The following is a 20,971-nucleotide window of genomic DNA, read 5'->3' as shown; positions in this document are numbered from 1 at the left end:
AGTAACCTGGACTTCCTCACCCCCAACATTCCTGTCTTTGAACCTTCAACTACACTTTTTGCAGCCCATGGTAAAAACCCACCCAGGCTGAGGCAGGCATCCTGAGGAATGCTGACAACCTCCAGAGGGAGCACATTGGGAGGAAGATGGCGGGACGTTAATGACTATTGTAGTTCTTGGCACTAATGTTCTCAATACTGTGAAAAAGTCGTATTATTTTCTTCATTTATTAAGTTGGCATAATCTTCTGCAAGAAGAGAACTGAATGTCTATGATGGGATGACAAAGAAGTGTTGTTTTTAGATGTAAGAAGGAATGGGTAGAAGGAAAAGCATATATATATATATATATATATAAAAAAATTAGGATTTTAGGAATAGCATGAAAGAAGAAAAAGAGAGGAACTTGACCTAGGACATGGGCATGACCTTCCCACCACTCCTTCCTTCTCTCCCAGCCCTTCTCCACTCCTTGCCTCAAGGGAATGCGCAGCTTCCAGTTCTGAATCCCTCAAGGAATTTCTGGCACTTCTACCCTTAGTGACTGGGATAGAAGTTCCAGGAGGCTCTGCCAGTTCCACCTTGGAAGAGGATTGATTGATCTACTGGAACGGGACAGTGGGAAACAGACTGGGGACAGTTTTAATAACCACAACAACAGCCAATGCATAAGGAACACTCAATATATGCTCGACACCCCACTAAGCGCTTTGCATTGTTAATTTACTTTATCCTCCCAACAATCCATACGCTCTTGTGTCTGCCAGATTAAGACAGGTTAGAGAAGTGTGACTTGCCAAGGTTTCCCAGCTGGTAAGTGGCAGAGCCAGGACTCAAACCTAAGTCTTTCTGACTCCAAAACCTGTGATTTTCACCAAATTGCTCAATGTGGTGCCCTGCTCAGCATTAGATCAGAGAGCACTCAGTGAGTACTTCAGGAAGGAAACAGACTCCAAACACACTCGAAGCTCTTCTGGTTGGAAAACAAAACAAAATAAAGCAGATTATTTTATTGCCTCTTTCTCTCGTTCTGTTCTCTTTAGATTTTGGATCCCATTGCTTTCAAGAACTGCCTATATAAATATGGACAAATAATAATTTCTCTGATGTCCAGTTTCTCTACCCCAGTGATGAAAAGTTTGATGGTGTGAGGAATAGTCCCTAAGATCATTGCTAGGAAGCCCATTGTAGGGGATCCTCCTAGGCTGTTTTTCATCTCCTCTAGCAGAATAAGTCGTAAAATTTAGATTCAGGCTGACCTGATTTCACACCTCGCCTAGTGAGCCAAGCCTAGCCCTGTCCTGATGGCAGGGGTGGCTCCAGACTTCAGTTCAGAAGTAGTCCCACACAGGCTGGTAGAGAGCGGATGCCTACGTGTGTATTCTCTAGAATGCGTTTGTTAAGCATTTCCCTCCTGCTTCTTCCCTCCCAGCACCTGCCTGCTCATCTACCACCTGAGCGCCCTGACTGTGTCATCCTGTAGGCCATGGAGAACGAGCTGCCCATCCCCCATACGTCTAGCAGCGCGAGTGTCGCCAGCAGTACCAGCAGCGTCAGTAGCAGCAGTGGCGGCAACAATAGCAGCAGCGGTGGCAGTGGCCGCCCCACGGGGCCCCAGATTTCTGTGTACAGTGGCATTCCTGACCGGCAGACTGTGCAGGTAAGACGCCACCTGATTAATCATCTCAGGGCTAGCCAGGAGGACGTGTTGGCATGGTCTGGTAGGACGACCCGGGTGCTAAATCTAGAATGGGCATAAGGGCGTATGTCAGTGGGTAAATATTTGTGCATCATTAGAGGAGTAGTGATACTAGATGGATTCAATCAGGGAAGGTTGGGGAGAGTGGGAATACTTAGCAGATCCGAAAATTCCTTTCTTATCTGGTGACTCAGATCCCACAGTGCCGTTTGGGGAGGATAAACATGTGAAATCATAAAGGACACACAAGTGAAAAGAGCAAAGAGAAAAAATGACTAGAATCTGCTCAGCCACAACCTAGATCCCCTACCTAAGTGACCACTTCCTTGTACCAAATCTAAGTTTCTTACATATGGAGGACCAAAATAGAACCCCAAACAATCCTTTGTCTTTACAGCTTTTTGCCTTCTTCCCCAAAGCAGCGGTTTGCAAAGTGTCATCTGTGAGGCCTTCCGGGTGACTACACACTCTTCCAAAATGCAGTCATGACCATGTTTTGCCGTCTGCCACGTGCCCCGCACTGTCCGAAGCATTTTGCTTATTTATCTTCTTCTCCAGCTGTGAGGGTGGTTATTATTAGGCACAATTCTGTAATTGAGAAAACTGAGGCTCAGAGAAGGTAGTGACTTATCCAGGGTCACCAGGTAAAGACAAAAAAGCTGAACCTGATTGCCCCCAAACCTGTGTTCTTATTCACTACGATGTCTGATTGAGGCTCCTGGATAAACTAGGGAGAAAAGAGAGACCACAGCCGAGAAGCGTTGGTTCTGATAGCTTTGCTATTGCAGTTTGGATGTACCAGATGAGTGAGCTCATGCTTCTCTGGCCCTAGGCCCGGATTAGGGGATGGAGGAGAAGCCACAGCAGATGGTGAGAGAGCCTGAAAAGTCCAGTTAAAGGAGACCCCATCAGTTACTCTGGAGTCTTCCCTCGCCCAGCTCTCTCTACCTCACACTTAATAAAACCATGCTTCCATCCTTGCCGCCTCCCCCAGCCTCCTCCTCTGGCCCCTCTGCACATGAGTATTTGAGCACCAATTTCTAGCAGCTGACGTTAGGATGTGCCCTCCTGCCCCGCACCACAGTTCTAGGCGAAAGGGATTTGAGGTTTCTGCTCTGTCAAATGGAGTGACCCAAAGTTGTGTTCCGCACCCAAGCAGAACCCTTGGGGTGCCTCCTATTTCTGTTCCTTGACATACTCCAGTGAGAAAAAGTCCATCTCTACTACCGCTGTCTGGATGCTTGGGGGTGCTTTTAGGGGTCTAAGGAAAATAAAGAGGCCTAGATAAAGGGAATAAGAAGAAAAAATTCCAGGGAGAACAAGGAATAAAAAGAACTGAGCTCATGTAAACCAGGACCCTCAGAGGGGAAAGTACACTGAAGGAAGTGGGTGGAGGAGTTGGGATGGGGTGGGGGTATCTGGGGAGACTCCAGAGCCCATGGAGGATCTGTGATATCAGGTTGTTTTTACAGAACCCCAAATCTGAGCCCAGAGGTTGTTTTGTCCGAGAGCCGCCAGCCCCTGGAAGTCATGTTAAGCTGGAGAGAGCTAGACTAGAGGCTCACTTGCCTGGGGCAGAACAGCCCTGGAGCCAGAGCAGCAGAGCGAAGGGTGGGAAGTGGGCCAGAGCCTAGTGAGGGCCCATGTAGGGCACCCCATGGGAAGACAGCAGGAAGGTGACCAGGTGAGAAGGGAGGAGAAATGTACGGGGCTAAGGAGAAGAAGGTAGAGGGTCTCAGGGCTGGAGGAAAGGCATTTGCTTTTCCTTGTTCCTGGGGGTGGAGAAGAGGCTTTGAGGGATGGGAGGGTGGGAAGGGATCAAAGAGCAGCCTTTTGTCATCTCCCAGAGACTGTGGCTCAGCCAGTCCCATCAGGAAAGAGGGAATAGCAGTAAGGCCAGGGAGTGGGAGATGGTGGCTCAAAAGAGAGTGATAGAGAGAAGGAGGGAAAGAGTAAAAGAGGAAGGCAGCATCCCTGTAGCTGCAGCATCCCTGCTGTGCAAGGCCAGGGGGACCATCTTCTGAGGGACCGATAGGATGTCCCAGGCAGCTGGGGGAAGCCCCTGCCGGAAAGGTGTTGACCTTGAGCAGGTTTGAGTTTGGCTGGCTGTGTGTTCAAAGCTCGAATAGGCTGCGCTTCCGACTTGTCTCTTCCTTCCCACCCCTTTCCGCCTCTCAGCCTTGTTGAACTTCGGTTCCCTCTGTCATCATCATCCCCGCAGTCCAGTTAGACTCGTCTGAGGCTGCAGAATGGCGGGGAAGGGGGCACCTAACAAGCCTGGCGTGGGACCCAGTGTCACCGGAGGCTTAAAGGACTCCTGTCTCCTGAGCTCCCACTGCCCGGAGAGTTGGTGGTAGTGGCATGTGTAGCCCATATCGGGGAGGAGCAGGGAGCGTGTGTGCTGAGGAGAGCTGCTAGATAGGCAAGGCAGGGACGGGTGGAGCTTTGCACACAGTCGTCTCCCTGGCTCCCTGGCGAGTGGGGATCGAAGGCCTGGTCCTTATCTGAGCAGCTGGGGAGAGAGGGTGTTGAGCAGGCTTGGCCGCAGCGCGGGCTCTTCCCCGCCCCCCCCCCGCCCCCCGCCCTCTGCAGGTGATCCAGCAAGCCCTGCACCGGCAGCCCAGCACGGCGGCCCAGTACCTGCAGCAGATGTACGCGGCCCAGCAGCAGCACCTCATGCTGCAGACGGCGGCCCTGCAGCAGCAGCACCTCAGCAGCGCCCAGCTCCAGAGCCTCGCGGCCGTGCAGCAGGTAAGACGACGTCACAGAAGCACCGCACATGCCCCCGAAGGAAGGGGCAGAAAAAGCAAGCACTGCACGCGTGTGCCCACGCGGTCTCTTACCGCGTCCTCACAGAACCACTGCGAAGTGGCTGTGATCGTCGTCCCGAGTGCTCTGACAGACGAGGAAAGAGGTTTTGAGAGGCTAAGCGCCTCGTCCGAGGCCACACAGCTCTCAAGCAGGGCGGCTGGACCTCTCCGCCTGCCTCGCCCAAGGAGGGACTGGCGGGGGCCTGCCTCCCCACCTCACCACGCTGCAGGGAGGGGGCCGAGGGTGCGAGGAGGTGTCCACAGGAGAAGGCCATTGCCCATTCAGCTGGCCTGTCTGCCCTCAGTGGCCGAGAAGAGCCCGGTCATGCATTCGACAGAATCTTTATGCACCTGCTACACGCCAGAGTTCATGTCGGGCACCGAGCACGCTGTGGACCCTGTCCTCTTGCAGCTTGTGGTGGGGAGACAGCAAGTGGTCAGAAACACAAATAGACGAGGAGACAAAGTAGCAAACTACCAGAGCACTGAGAAGCTCTGCAGAAGAGAAGAGCAGCCTGCTGTGGCTGAGTAACAAGGAGCCCACCTTACGGCGGGTACAGCTGGTGGGGAGGGGGGAGCCTGTCTGCTGGAGGAACAGTGAAGCTGACACTGCGGGATGAGAAGAAGCTGGCCACGGGGAGGACGCAGGCTGGACGTTCCAGACAGTACGTGCCCGGTGCTCCACGTGGGGGCCGGTGGGCCGGGTATGATAGAGTGGGTGCGGTGGGGTGGGAGCTGAAGAGAGCTGGAAACATTGGTAACAGTCACAGCTGACGGTTCGAGTGCTCATATGTAAATGCTCCGCCTCGTGTAATCCTTTCAGCAATCCTACAAGGTAGACACTGTGGTTACCCCACCTTATACAAGAGGAAACTGAGGCACTTGCCTGAGGTCACGTGGATGAGCCAGAATAAGGGTTTGACTCCTTACCACTGCCCTGTAGTGCACCCTGCGGCAGGTGAGAGCCGGGGGGGATGACTGGAGGAGGTCTGGGCCTCTAGTGATGAGAATTCTCCTTTCCTAGGCAAGCCTGGTGGCCAGCCGACAGGGGAGCACTTCAGGCAGCAGTGTGTCTGCACAGACCCCCGCCCAGTCATCCTCGGTGAGTAGGATGGAGAACAGCAGGCAGAGCCCACAGCTCCAGGACCGGCTCCTTCCTCTTTGCCCAAAATTCTCTTGGGCTTCCAGACCCAATTGTGGTGAATCCTTAGCCGTGTAGAACCACGGCTGGAACCTGTTACTCTTACCAGAAAGAAAAAGTGCATGCCGCTTTCTAACTTCTTTTAGTAATTCCCCGTCATCTTTCCAATGTCAAGGCTCTCTGTTCATAGCTCAGTCCTCTCCCCATCGGATCCTCCCTGCAGCTCTGCACGTAAGCCAGAGATGCAGCAGTGCTGGGGGAAGATCCAGGGCCCACAGATCAGAGCTGGTCCTAAAGAAGGCTGAATCCACCAAGGGACAGAAGAGGCAGAGAGAAAGAAATGGATGAAGGGGGGCAGAGTTAACCCACAGAACCTCCTGTTTCCTACTTCGCGTGTCTCCCTCCTCAGATCAATCTGGCAGCCTCCCCGGCAGCAGCCCAGCTCATCAACCGGGCTCAGAGTGTCAACTCAGCAGCAGCCTCAGGCATCGCCCAGCAGGCTGTACTCTTGGGCAACACGTCTTCTCCAGCCCTGACTGCAAGCCAAGCACAGATGTATCTGCGGGCACAGATGGTGAGTCCCCCGCCTGGGCCACGGCTCAGGTGGGCCGGGAGGACGGAGGCAGAGAAGTTGGGAGCTGGGCAGTTAGAGAAGCATGGGGATTAGAGAAGGGTGGGGAAGAAGCACTAGGGGGACAGTTGGCAGGAAAGAAGGGGTGGCGTAAAGAAGGCGGCCTGGAAGGCTGAGCGGGAGCTTTGGTACAAGCTCCATGACTCAAGGAAAGGTGGGGTTCCAAGCTGAAATAAAGTTACCCGTGATGCCTCCTTTCCCTCCCCTCCTAGAGTGAAACAGAACTATCCTCTTCTTATCGGAAACCACTCCCCAAAATTAATTAGGGTAGAGAATGCAGGGATCTGTGCCCAGGCGGTCTGTACACTCAGACACGTAAGATAAACAAGCGCGCAAACATCCAAGTACCCTACAGAAGTGGGGTCTTACCCTCCTGGGACAGTCCTCGCAGGGACTGGCCACCGGTAGTTCAGGGTCAAAAGTGTGTTCCAGCCCAGGTGGTGAAGGTGGCAGCCAGCTCCGGGACATGCGGCTGCTCCACTGCCTTCCCAGCTGGGCCCCCATTCCCATCAGGGTCACCCTGTCAGCCGTTCATCAGGCGGGCTTGCTCGGGCCGAATGGACTCAGGACGGCATCAGCCCTGCACACGCATACCTAGAGTCCCCCCTTTACACCTGTCCCTAAGGTGCAAAGGCCCATAGGAAGCTGAGAGGTTCCTAAGATTTAGCAGAATTTCCCGTGAAAGCAGCAGCATTCACCCTAGGAGGCAGGAACATCCAGCTCTACGCGGGACTCAGGTCACTGTGAGTCCAGCCTCCCCGCCCCCATTCTGAAGAGTTCTCCCTCCAGCTCCTCGACACACTATCCTAAAGACTGTACAGTCCCATCCTTCCCTCGGCTCCTACAGCCACAACTTGACACTGGGAGCTTTTCTGGGTCCTGCTCCAGCACTCCCGTCCTTGACTCTGAGCTCATTGAGGTGCAGCTCCACTCCCAGGGAACAGCCCATTAGACACACATGTGGACTAGACTTCCACTTCTCCAGGGGACTGGGCAGCCCATGTGACACCACCCAAACCTGATCTGTCTTCAGTTTACCCTGACCCTTGTCCTACTTAACTGCCCCCACTGGAGCCCTGCAGCCTGCCCAGGTCCCTGTCCAAAGTGGGGTACTCGCGCTCAGAGGAGCAGACACGCTGTCAGACACCGCATGTCCCCTCAGACACTGAGCTAGACTCGCAGGGGCGGGGGTGTCATGCAGAGACCCTCAGTCCCTGCACTCCACGGAAGGAGATGCAGACACGAGTACGGCTCTGGGGGCTCTGGTTCCTCTACCGCTGTTGTCTCTGCGCACGCACGTACACACACACACACATACACACACAAACACATAAATACACAAACACATAAACACACACATACACACACACATAAATATACATACACACACAAACACATAAATACACACAAACACATAAATACACACACACATAAATACACAAACACACAAGCACATAAATACACACACACATAAACACACACACACACACATACACACACACATAAATATACACACACACACAAACACATAAATACACACACACATAAATACACAAACACACAAACACATAAATACACACACACATAAATACACAAACACACACACAAGCACATAAATACACACACACACATAAATATACAAACACATAAACACACACACACATACAAACACATAAATACACACACACATAAATACACAAACACACAAGCACATAAATACACACATAAATACACAAACACATAAACACACACACACACATACACACACACATAAATATACACACACACAAACACATAAATACACACACACATAAATACACAAACACACAAGCACATAAATACACACACACATAAATACACAAACACATAAACACACACACACACATACACACACACATAAATATACATACACACACAAACACATAAATACACACAAACACATAAATACACACACACATAAATACACAAACACACAAGCACATAAATACACACACATAAATACACACACACATAAACACACACACACACATACACACACACATAAATATACACACACACACAAACACATAAATACACACACACATAAATACACAAACACACAAGCACATAAATACACACACATAAATACACAAACACATAAACACACACACACACAAGCACATAAATACACACACACACATAAATATACAAACACATAAACACACACACACAAACACATAAATACACACACACATAAATACACAAACACACAAGCACATAAATACACACACACATAAATACACAAACACATAAACACACACACACAAACACACAAGCACATAAATACACACACACACATAAATATACAAACACATAAACACACACACACGTACACACAAACACATAAATGCACAAACACACACAGCCTAATCTGAATTTGACTAAAAAAATGGCCAAAAGAATGCATCTAATTTGATCTCTTCTGGTGGAGAGTCCTGTTCTGACCCAGACCTGGAGTGCAGAGCAGGTTAGATTTACAACATGGTCCCAGGGCATCTGTCGCAGCACAGGGGCCCTGCTCCCCGGGATGCTGCAGAGAGGGACTTGAGGGTGTCCTGCGATTGTTGGTCCCTCTGGGGTGAGCTCTTCGCAGATCCTTCTGAAGTCAACTTGACTTGGGTGCAGCCCCAGAATGGCCCCCCACCCGTGGCCCTTCACTGCCCGGCCTGGGTCAGACCACGCCGAGCCTCTTGAGAGTTTCGGGAGATCCCCCTGGACTCTTTCCCTTTCGTGCCTCCCCGCTTCCCCAGTCCACTCTCTGGCTAAACTGTTGTGTCCTGTGGCTGAGCCCACATTGGGCAGGTAAAAGGCGGCTCGTTTCCTGTGATTCCAGGCCCAGCCAGGTAACCTGGTGCAGGTAGCTAGGAGCCTAGGCGGCACTGTTCCTTTGTCCCCTCAGCTCATCTTCACGCCCACGGCCACCGTCGCTACTGTGCAGCCTGAGCTCGGCACTGGCTCCCCCGCCCGGCCCCCCACCCCCGCCCAGGTGAGGACTCCATGCTTGTGGGAGGGCAGGGGGGTGGGCACCCCCGCAGAGGGGCACTGATAATGGGCTCCCCCGCCCGGCCCCCCACCCCCGCCCAGGTGAGGACTCCATGCTTGTGGGAGGGCAGGGGGGTGGGCACCCCCGCAGAGGGGCACTGATAATGGGCTCCCCCGCCCGGCCCCCCACCCCCGCCCAGGTGAGGACTCCGTGCTTGTGGGAGGGCAGGGGGGTGGGCACCCCCGCAGAGGGGCACTGATAATGGGCACCCCCGCCCGGCCCCCCACCCCCGCCCAGGTGAGGACTCCATGCTTGTGGGAGGGCAGGGGGGTGGGCACCCCCGCAGAGGGGCACTGATAATGGGTATGGGCCCGAGCCCTGGAGGAGCTCTGAATGTCTGGAAAGTTTGGGATGTTCTGGGAAAACAGGTGGGAGACAGGGCGTCCCAACGCTCCTAGACTTGCTCCTTAATTCACCGCTGAGAAGGCTTCGGCCACTCTTGACTCTGCTTCGAGCCCCGAACACAGAGCGGGAGTCAGCAGCATGCCGTGATTGCCAACAACGGTGGTCATCTCTACCTTTTTACCTTACACCCTCCCCAGGATAATCTCTGTTGTTGTTGTTGTTGCCTTTTAAGAGGAAAATTCCACTCTGGTTACACATGCTAGCACCTCTAGGAATCAGCAAAAATTGCATGGAAGAGGGAGCAAAGATGAGTCCTGGGTCCCTTCCTTCTGCTGGGAGTACCCAGACACTGCGGTGGCTGTAAAGATTCTGTGGGCTGCAGGGGAGAGGAACCATCCCCAGCTACAGAACGGGAGGACCCACCTGGTAGCAAGATGATCAGATTTGTCAGATGTGAGTCTGGTACAGCCTCCGTGTGTCCAGCAGAGGGCAGCAGGGACCAGGTTGAGTAAGCATGCTCATCGCGGCGTAAACCTGATTCTGAGGACAGGATAATCCCTGGCCTGGGGGACCTTGCTGGTCGATTAACTTTCACTTTTGCCCTGGCCTTTTCCAGTGTGGGAAGCCCCATGCCCACCCTGTATCTGGGAATTCTTTCTAAGTGGTGTGCAGCCCATCCTGATAGTTTGGGGGAGGAGGGGAGGGAACAGAAGGGAGAGACAGCCCGGCCTCCCTGCCTGGGCCTGCCCCAGGAGGGCCAGACATCCCTGCTCAGAATTTAGCTGCTTCTGCTGATGAATCCAATCGCTAGCACTCTTTCTGTCTCCTTTAGAAACTCTGCTCCGGCTTCCTCTTTCAGCCCCTGTCTCATTCTCTCTCTCTCTTTCTTTCTGATTTTAACAACCCACTCTCCTGTTCAGCCATTCGTGGATCCATCCCTAACTCCTCCCCTGTATGAATTGTGTGTCGGCATTGCTCCTACCCACATTCTCTGGACTCCTACAGACCCCTCTTTTCCAGGTACAGAACTTGACCCTCCGAACACAGCAGACACCAACTGCAGCAGCGTCGGGACCTACCCCCACTCAGCCTGTCCTGCCCAGCTTGGCCCTGAAGCCCACGCCGGGTGGTAGCCAGCCTCTGCCTACCCCATCACAAGGCAGAAACACTGCTCAGGGTTCCCCTGCAGGTGCCAAGCCTGGCATAACTGACAGTGTGACGGAGCCACTCAAGAAAGGAGATGGCAACAGCAGTGTGCCAGGGAGCTTGGAGGGTCGGGCTGGGCTCAGCCGAATGGTACCTGCTGTGGCAACCCACCCCCTCATTGCACCAGGTAAGGGCTCCAGGAAGAAGGATCCTATCCCAGAAAACTCAGAAGGACTATGGGTCAGGGGGAAACTTTCAAACTTTCCTTTCTCCCATGGACGTGCTAAAATGTCAGCCATGTGTCTCTCTTTCCCCTCCTATAGCTCCAGATTCTGTTTTAGGCTTCTAGCCTAGCTTTAAAGAAGGAAGCCACATCAGTGGGAATAAATGAGACATTCTTCACAATGGGCATCATGGTGATTCTCAGGGTACGCAATCATAGCTCTTCACTTTGAGAGTGGAGGTTTGGCAGTTAGACTATTTTGAAATTCTCTAAGGATCAGCAGAAAGGACAGGGGCTAGCCAGAGGCATGTAAGAATCCCACAGGGAGATGAAGAAGTGGGAATCTTATTTTCTCATCATTCAACAGACATTCGTTGACTAATATTCGCCAGTTATGTTGCCAGTTCTGGGTGTGCAGAGATAAATAAGACGTGGGCCCTGCCCTCCCAGGAGGGCACAGTCTGGAGAGACAGACAAGTACAATGCAATATAGGGTGACAAGTACTATAACAGATATGAGCACAGAGGCACTATATAGCCTGGCGGACAGGAGCCGAGAAAGGCTGGCTGGTGACGGTGACACTTGAGAATAAATCTTGCAGATTAAAAAAGTAATAATCCAGCAGATTACTTGTGAGGCAGATTCTGTGAAGGGGATGAATCAGTATTCCCTGGGGCTAAACTCCCTGCCTGCTAACGTTCTCCCAGTGCTGCCTATTGTAGGCAATCTTTAATGAGAAAATCTGCCAAGAGCCCCAGAAGCCAGACTTATCAGTCTCAGGAATAAGACCAAGCTGTTACAGCACAGAAATGGAGTGGTGGACCACGTGGCTTTGCATTAAAGAGACACTCACCCTGGTCACATCCCTGAAATAACCACTAACCCTCTGTCCTCATCCAGACTATTTTACCATCCAATCTAACCTGCATTTTTTTTTTGAGAGACTACTTTATGCTTGTTACTAGACTAACCAAGATGGTCAAAATGTGATTTCTTACCTAAAGGAGTGTGCAGTCAAAAGGAGGGAGCCAGATATATAAGCAAATCCATTCGATTTCATAAATACCATTGTAGGAGTAAGTATGAGGTAAGTGTGGGCCCAGGTGGGCACCCCAGTGCCAGACAGGAGGGGTCAGAGATGCTGTCCCTCCAAGGAAATGGCACTGAGTATTGAAGCAGGAGTCATTTCCCCAACAGACAGAGGAGGGGAAGGTATTCTAGACAGACAGTGGGAGGCGAGCTGGGGAGAATCTGAATTCAAGTCCTTTATTCACCCTTTTGAGGCTTCAAGGACAGATGTGGTCTTAGTCTCCAGTGGTCACTCAGCTGAAGCAGGCACCTCCCTGCAGAGGCCTGACTGCCCTGTGGCTCCAGGTGTTTCTCCCTGCCCGGCATTGCTTTCTCCAGAGACAAGTCTAGCCTCTTCCTTTTATGAAGAAAGAAACTGAGGCTCAGAGGGTAAAGTCTGGAGGGTCTTACCCTGAGCTGATAGAAGCTGAGACTAGAGCAAGGAGCCCAACTTAACATTTCTTCTACCTTCCCATGCAACCTACAAACCCTAGAGCAACATCCGGGCTTCAGGACTTCCTGAGAACCCCATTTCTGCCCAGGCCAAAATGTAACCTCTCCCTAGATCTAAGCCAGCCCCCCAGATTCTAAGGACCCTTCAAAGGAAAGACCAGTCCTTAGGGTTCTTCCTAAGGCTCCTAGGCAACCCTGGGGCCTCAAGAAAACTGGACAGAAAGGGGACAAGCCCTGATAAAAAACCTCTGATGTAGACTAGATAATATGCTGGGCTTTTTTATGTACCTCACCTCTTTTGACCTTCAAGAGAACCCTATAAGGTAGATGCTTTTATCCATTTAACAGATGAGAAAACAGAAGCTCAAAGCGCTCACCCAAGAACTTACTATAAGTGTCACTCAAGATCACATCAGTATTACATGGCAGAACTGGAAACCAGTTCCTCATCTGGCTGAGTCAGATCCTATGTTCTTAATCATCAAGCCATATTTGCCTCTCTCGGTTCTTACAGTGGGGGTTCCTAGGCCTTTCTTACTCCTGACCCAAAGCTCGAAGAGCCTGACAGTTCTAAGACTGTTCTGGGTTTTACAGAGTCTAGTGGAGGGCTCTCTTCTCTTGAGCCTGGTAAAGGGGAAGGCCCGTGAGTTACAGACTGAGGTCCAGGGCCCCAGGTGTGGCCTGAGACTTAACAGCATGTGGCTATAGGCAGTACAGAGACCAGTGGTTCCCCAGAACTTTCTATGGAGCAGCTGTAAGCTGCAGACCACAAAGACCGTCTCCCCAGTGAGACGAATCGGTAGGCTTTGCATTGTTCCTGTCTCCCACCGTCCCCTCCTATTCTTCCCTTCCTCTCCCACCCCTTCCTCTCCATGAGCCCACTCCTCACGCCCAAACGGAAGGCAGCAGGGATGTTTAAGATGCTGCAGACCCTCTCAGGGCCTCTAGAACAAAAAAAGACTGAAATAATCCTCCTGACCTGATGGGGGGCGGCCTGGAGCAGCACCTGCCTTGGGTGCCACAGTCCCCAGCGAGGAGGTAACTTCTGGCCTCCTGCCCAGGAGGAGCCTGAGACTGCGAAAGAACGGAGGGATCAGAGTGCGTGCGCATGCGTGTGTGTGTGTGGGCGGGTGTGCGTGTGTGTATGTGTGTGTGTGATAGAGGGAGAGAGAGAGAGGGAGAGGGAGGGAGGGAGAGAGAGAGAGAGAGGGAGAGAGAGAGAGGGAGAGGGAGGGAGGGAGAGAGAGAGAGAGAGAGGGAGAGAGAGAGAGAGAGAGAGAGAGGAAGAGAGGAAGAGAGAGAGAGATGGGGAGCAGAGTGGCAGGTTTTTGCTATTGGAGCATTTTTGTAGCCAGCTGACTGGTTGCCCCCAGGGAAAGTAACCAGTGGAGACTTGTGGCGGAGGCAGTGCGGGGAGGAGAGCAGAGAGGAATGCGTTCTCCTGGGGGCTGTTTCCTCCCGGAGCAGGCAAACGCTCTATAGTCCCAGCTGGGACTGCTCCCACTGACAGCTGTTTGGGGGCAAAGCCCCTCCCCCATGGCAAGCTCCCTGCTGTTCCTGCTCCTGTCACCTTGGCAACGGGCTTCTTTAGGCTCCGCAAATAGAAAAGGTCCCTTATGCCCTGAAAAGGCGTGGGTTGGTGGGTGGGGGAGGGGAATAGGAGGCGGAGAGCAGAGCAGAGAGGTTGGGCTTCTCGGTGATCTGAGGAGCCAACCAGGAGGGCAGAAGAGGCGCAGGCTGCAAGGTCCTATGGGCCTGGCTTCCAGAGGCGCCAAGACCTGGGGGAGCTGGGCCACAGCTCCTGATAGGAGGCTTGGTCCTTGGAGTCCTCGTTCTAGTGGCTGAACTCAAGGCCTTGGATGCCCTTGCAGGCTCAAAGGTGAGGGGAGAGTGGCTGCCAGGAGGGAGATGCTGCGATGAAAGAGAACTGTCCCGTCATTGAAAAGCCTGGGCCCTTTTCACACAATTGTGCTCCAGATGCCAGGTCTTTGTTGTGTCTCTTCATCCCTCCTCAGGTCTCTGGAAGGAGAGAGAATTCATTGTTGGGAAGGCCTGCCACACAGCAGCTTTGTTTTATCACAGAGAGGGTTTTGTGTCAGGGAGCGGTGATTCTGTCTCTGATAGGTGGGACAATGTGATGTGTGCTGATTCCAGGGCTCTTGGGTACCATATCTCCCTCCCAAAGCAGCTGCCAAACTGTGGGGTAGATGCGCTTTTACTTAGAGAACCCAGCAGGAACCAGAACACGCATGTGGGCCTGTCGTCTAGCTGGAATCAGATCCCCTACAATTCTGATGTCCAAATCATGCAACCAGCCATGAAAGTCATTTCATTTATCCACTGTAGGATCAGATTTACATTACTAACCCTCTCCTCCTTATACTAGGGGGGGAAAGCCAGCAGATATCAGAGGAGGATTTTTATATTTTGCTGAACATTTCTCACCATGGGTGTGTGGGGGCAGGGGGGTGTGAGAGAGAGAGAGAGAGAAGCAGGCTGTGTTCCTTGGAACTGTTGAGCATCCCTTCTTTCCTGAAATCCTTCACGCTAAGCTCCTATTATGTTACTTCCATGGTTGCTGCCAGTAATAATAATTATTACCAGTTAATGAGCAACCATGTTCCAGGCACTGTAGTAAATGCCTAGCCTACATACCTCGTTTAATCCTAGCAATAATTATTCATCTCACAAATGAAGAAGATATGGCTCAGAAAAAAATAATTCACTACCATTTCCATATAGCTTTTCTCTCTTTAATTGTTCAATTCAGCTCAGCAAATATTCATTTAGCACCTGTTAGGTGCCAAACGTGATGCCAACCATATGGGCGTTAGAGTTGAAGAAGTGTATAGTCTAAAGAGGGGTTATGGGAATTTGAGTCGTGCCTTGAAAAATGAGTACATTTCCAGAACAGAACTGAAGGGGGATTATCTCAGCTGGCACCGGGAGGCACTATGCCCAGGGCGGCCACGTGTGCCTGTGACCATCTGTGTGTGTAGGTGGCCCTGCTGCCCCTTGCTTTTCCCTGGCCCCGCTGCCATTAGCTGTGGGACTCCCAAAACATTCTGTCCATCCCCCTTGTGTTTGACTTCAACACCTACGTTTTCAGACACCTGCCACCTGTCCACAGATGACTTCTCAATGTGTGTCTGTCCCTGTCCTCCCCTCTCCCCAGAGATTTCCAACTGTCTATAGGATACACCCACGTGGATATCACCCCACCAGCATACACATTTTTAAAATTTGGAGACTCATAAATAAAACAAAAACAAAAACCCGGAAGTATTCCTCTTCAGAAAGGGCCCCCTTTCCCAGTTCCTGGCTGCTGTCCACAATCATCAGATATTCCTAGACTCAGACTTACAATCTCAGGGTTGTTTTGACTTCATTTTCCTTCATCGGAGAGGCAGGGTGTTATAATGGGAAAAGCATAGACTTTGGAGTTGGATGTGGTTTCAGACCCCAGCTTCATCACTTAACTAGTTTTATGACTGTCATCAAGTTACTTAATCTCTGTAAATCTCGATTTCTTCATCTGTAAAACAAAGATGGTTATATTTACAACAGACTGTAAAAATGGATGAGATGGCCTGCAGAAGTGATCAGATATCTACCGAGTAGGCTCACAGTAGATATCCGTTCCCTTTCCCTCCTTATTCCCACCCTCCATCACCGCCCAGTTTATCACCAGGTTCTGACCATATTTCCTACGTGTCGGCTCCCGGCTTTGCTTAAGGCCTGCTGACCATACGAGGCTTAACTGACCACGAGAACATCCTGCTCATAGCTGCCAGAATCACCTTCCTCAGAGACTCCTTTCTTGTTTAGAAACCTTCGCTGGGTATTTATTTCCTACTCCGTCAGTCACAGGAGGGATTCAATAATCAGCACATTAATGACTTCTGACCGTCTGACTCTGGGGTGGGAGCCTTCAAGACCCCCCAATTGCCCCTTGAACCACTCTCATTGCTCCCAGCTCCCTCACATAGATCCTCTGCCTCGCCTTCCCCACTACCCCCCGCCCACCTTTGTAACTTACTTGACCCGCACAGACCTTCTACGTCCCCACCTTCTGTCATAACACTCCCCCTTCGTTGTCCACTCCTCCAAGATTACCTCCAAAGTTCTCAACAGTCCCCAACTAACACTTGAAGGCTTGCCGTTTCAACTTGAGCTCCCTGACTGCTCCATTCACTCACCCGTCAGCATTTTTTGAGCATTTGTGAGATACAAAGCACCATGCCTCATCTGTCAGTTGAAGCCAACTTCCCCGGAACTTGCTGCACTGTGGAAGTCTCAGAAACAACTCTCTCCTTGCTTGTAAAGTGGGAATACCACCCATTTGCCTCAGAGGCTTATTGTAAGGAATAAATGAGACTCAAATTATGAGAATGCTTTGAGAAGTTCAAAACAATATACAAATAGCAGGTAGTGTTTTAAGAATAGCTACCATTTATTGTACATCTTCTCAGTATGAACAAAGGCAGGGAACCTCTCCTCTTGGTGGTTGAAGCATAATATTCCATTTGATACTAACGACTACTCTGTGAAGTATATATCACCATTTGCAGAACAGGAAGTCAAGATTCAGAGAGGTTAAACAATTTGTCTTAAGTTGCACAGCCTGTAGGTGGCAGAACCAAGATTCAAACCAGATCTGTCTGACTCTAAAATCAACACCTTTAGCCACTTATGCTGTATTCTCATCCCTCTACCAAGGATGGGTAGTTTCTTTTCTTTTCTTTTTTTTTCTTTTTTGTTTTTGTTATTTTGCGGTATGCGGGCCTCTCCCGTTGCGGAGCACGGGCTCCGGATGCACAGGCTCAGCGGCCATGGCTCACGGGCCCAGCCGCTCCGCCGCATGTGGGATCTTCCCGGACCGGGGCACGAACCCGTGTCCCCTGCATCGGCAGGCGGACTCTCAACCACTGCGCCACCAGGGAAGCCCGGATAGTTTCTTTTCTAATGCTGCAAGCTGTCTTATAAGGAATCCTGCTCACAGAGGATATTTGGTGGTTTTACCAGGTAGTTGCAGAGCAGGTCTGAAGACATTAAGCCATAGACAGCCCACCATAGAGTGCCCCTGAGGTCAGCAACCCTGTTTTTGTAAACTTGTTTCCTCTTATGGGGAAATTCCCTTAGCTCTATTTCCCCTCTCCTATTCCTCCTACCCCTCAGCCTGGAAGGACTGCATCCAGGAAAATTCACATGGCTATTGCTTTCAGTTTTCCTAAAAGGAGCTTTCTTGTCTACTTATGTGTATGTGGGACTCTGACCTCTAGAGTCAACCTCAATCTCAGTCACTCCCCGAGGCCTGATCACATGAGACATCTCTGGAGATGAGCAGCCTCTGGAGAGTGCTGGCATCATTTAGACCCACCCGTCATTTTGCCTCTTCTCTGGCTGCTCCTGCATAGTCGTCCCGGGTTCAGCTGTACAGGATGCCCTGTGGGTCCTTGAAAGCACCAGGGTATACAATGCCTCCAAGTCTTCCCACGTGCTCTTCCTTTCAGCATCTTCTGAACTCTGAGTCATGCTAAACACTTCCTTCCTCTGGGAAGCCTTCTCTGCTTTCCTTCCCAAGCTGAATCCCCTTTTCTGTGTTCTCAGTAGTCTGTGCTTATCTCCTGTCATAACATTTACCAAGTTATACCGAGAGTGTCTGTTTTCCAGCTATCTCTTTGACCAAACTGTAACCTATTCTAGGGACCATGTTTTAGCCAGCACCAAACATGGTATTTGGTCTATAGTAGGTACTTAGTAATGTTTGTTGAGTGAATGAATGGTTGAAAGTATCTCTTCACTTAACTCTCTAAACCTTGAAGAGCAGTGGGTTGTAAAAAGTTATGCCATTTCTCTCTCACAGGCACCCTCCTCTCACCCATGGTCCAGGTAGCTCCAAACTCTAGTCAAGTATCGCAGATCAGAGAAAAATAAGTGTTTGAGCAAACCTCCAGCCTACAACTGGGATGCTTGCAGCTCCCATGTACTTTGAGACAAGTGTCCCAGCATTTCTGGACAGTGAGCTGCTTCCTGCATCTGTGAAGACTTGGGATCAACCGAGATCCATTACTGATCACAAGTTCTGGCAGTGGATGCAGCGAAGGGGGCGTGCCAGTAAGCCGTCACAGCCAGCCCTCCTGCATGGGGGCCTTAATCCTCTTGTTGCTAACAACCAACTGTTTGGGGAACAGTGAATTGGTCTCTTCAGATTCTAAGGAGGCCGTCAAGGTTAGAGCACCAGATGGGAAGATGAGCATTGCCTGGAGTCTCTCCTTTTAACTGGGCCCTAATTTGTTGAGGCCCTAGGCCTGCCCCTCCTCTGCTCCCTGACAGAAAGGGCTGATGAGGACTTCCAAAGCCGTGGCTGAGGTCCCATGGAACGAACCCTTTGTTCCTTAGAAGCGGTGAGCTTTCCAGCTGCAGGGGATGGGGAGCCAAAATAGATACAAGCGAGAAATGAAGCTACTGGACTGTAGGGAAAAATAAAGGTCCAGAGTGATTTCTGTGCATTCATATTTCATAAACCGATATGCCCCATCCTAGCTGTAGTGAAGAGGGACGTGGCCTCTGGTATTGTGGCTTCAGTGGGAAGTGCCCACCTTCACCACCCCATGCTGAGCCGGGAGGGCGTGAGAGAGGGAGGAGAATCCATCGATCTCACCAGGATCAGCAGCAGACAGTTGCTAAGCATCCACAGACGTAGATTATTATGTTGGACAATGTGGAAGGGAAAAGAAACATTAAAAACCTAGTTCAATTAAAGCACATCTTTTAAGTTTAAAAAAAAACGTAAAACAAGTCTTTAACTCAAAAAGCATCTAGTCTGGTCGGACAGGTAGGAAATAAACTCATAAGAGCATAAAAGTATTCCAGTTTAAGACACCACTGATTGTAAGACACACCATTATTTTTTTAACTCTAAGAAAGAAAAGCACTACCAATTAAACCAACATCATCCGCTGTAATATGCATCCCAACTCAAAGGATGTTAAAGTGGAGGTGGGGGGCTAAGAATCGATTTTTAAGAATCAATGAAATACATATACAAGATAGTCCATGTTAAATCACAAATGAATCAAAGAAACAAAGTGTTCAGGACTTCTGAGGGAAAACCCATAATTGAGGGTTAAGGCAAAGAGAGAAAACACGAGCTGAGCCTGGACCAAAGAAGCTTATGCTTTACTGAGATCACTGAAGTGGAAGGAGAGCATTCCAGAAAATGGAAGCACTGCAATCAAAGCCAAAAAGGCACGGGGGGGAGTGATATTGTACAGACAACAAGCAGAGAAGTTAGGGTGGGTGAAGGTGAGGGCAGGAAGGTGGTGAGCAGAGGTTGGACAGGAGGAGAGCCTTCAATAAACCAGAGTGCTGATAAACCCAAAATGGCCAGTCTTCCCTGGTGGCGCAGTGGTTGGGGGTCCGCCTGCCGGTGCAGGGGACGCGGGTTCGTGCCCCGGTCCGGGAAGATCTCACATGCCGCGGAGGAGCTGGGCCCGTGAGCCGTGGCCACTGAGCCTGCGCGTCCGGAGCCTGTGCTCTGCGACGGGAGAGGCCACAACAGTGAGAGGCCCGCGTACCACAAAAAAAACAAAATGGCCTGTGGGGTTACCCACATTTCATCCATATTCTGACTCTGAAGAGGAAAAGTTTTGCGGGACAAACAAGCTGGAGTCCCACCGTGTTGTCATTCATTCATCCAGCAATACTGATTGAGCATCTACTAAATTCCAGGCACTTTGGAGGAAACAAATCCTAAATTCCGCCTATCAAGGGGAGATAAGTCATTTACTGAGATAACTATGAGGTATAGGTATCATCGTTACTCCCACTTTAAAGATGATGGCACAGAGGTTCAGGGAGGTCCAGTGACTTGCCCAGCCTCCCACAGGAGGACAGGGACGATGAGAATTTGATTTATGGCACTCTAGACAGTATGAGACAAGGCACAAACTTCCGTTCAGGGGACAGTGGACAGAAAAGCTTGCTTGGATCAAAGAAATAATAAAAATTGAAAGGTTAGTTTATGTTGTAAGAAGATCTTGAATGTCAGGATCTTTAGGTAACCTCAGATAAAGGAGAGTCCCTGATGGCTTTTAATCAGGGATCAGATCTGTGCACTAGGAAGATTAATTTGTGATCTATCTACAAGGTGGATTATAGAGAGAAGAAACAGGAATCAGACCAATTAGAAAGCTATTACAACACTTCAAATGAAAGGAATTTGACCCAGGATAATGTTTGAGTTAAATCATGGTCTTGGCTTTTTATTAACCTTGAAAGGTTAAGGATGTACACACCCCTCAAAATACCCTGGGGTCTTTGATCTATGAACTTATCAAAGCCATCATGAACTTTGTTTCCAGCCTTGGC

General features: G+C 50.6%; 1 protein-coding gene across 1 annotated transcript in view; it reads left to right on the top strand.

Annotated features, from left to right (window-relative positions):
• The first annotated feature begins 1,422 nt into the window (after positions 1–1,422).
• The window catches only part of PHC2 (polyhomeotic homolog 2), a 50,641-nt gene continuing 31,092 nt past the window's right edge, over positions 1,423–20,971 (top strand). The window contains exons 1-6 of the mRNA XM_032628398.1: positions 1,423–1,659; positions 4,291–4,449; positions 5,533–5,610; positions 6,059–6,223; positions 9,219–9,305; positions 10,728–11,040. Of these exons, the coding sequence (XP_032484289.1) occupies positions 1,486–1,659; positions 4,291–4,449; positions 5,533–5,610; positions 6,059–6,223; positions 9,219–9,305; positions 10,728–11,040 (976 nt within the window). The 5' untranslated portion in view covers positions 1,423–1,485. The remainder of the gene's footprint in view (positions 1,660–4,290; positions 4,450–5,532; positions 5,611–6,058; positions 6,224–9,218; positions 9,306–10,727; positions 11,041–20,971) is intronic.

The sequence above is a fragment of the Phocoena sinus genome, chromosome 1 (genome assembly GCF_008692025.1).
Source record: "Phocoena sinus isolate mPhoSin1 chromosome 1, mPhoSin1.pri, whole genome shotgun sequence".
Classification (NCBI taxonomy): domain Eukaryota; kingdom Metazoa; phylum Chordata; class Mammalia; order Artiodactyla; family Phocoenidae; genus Phocoena; species Phocoena sinus.
Note: the sequence above shows the minus strand (reverse complement) of the source record. Positions and strands in the feature narration are given on the sequence as shown.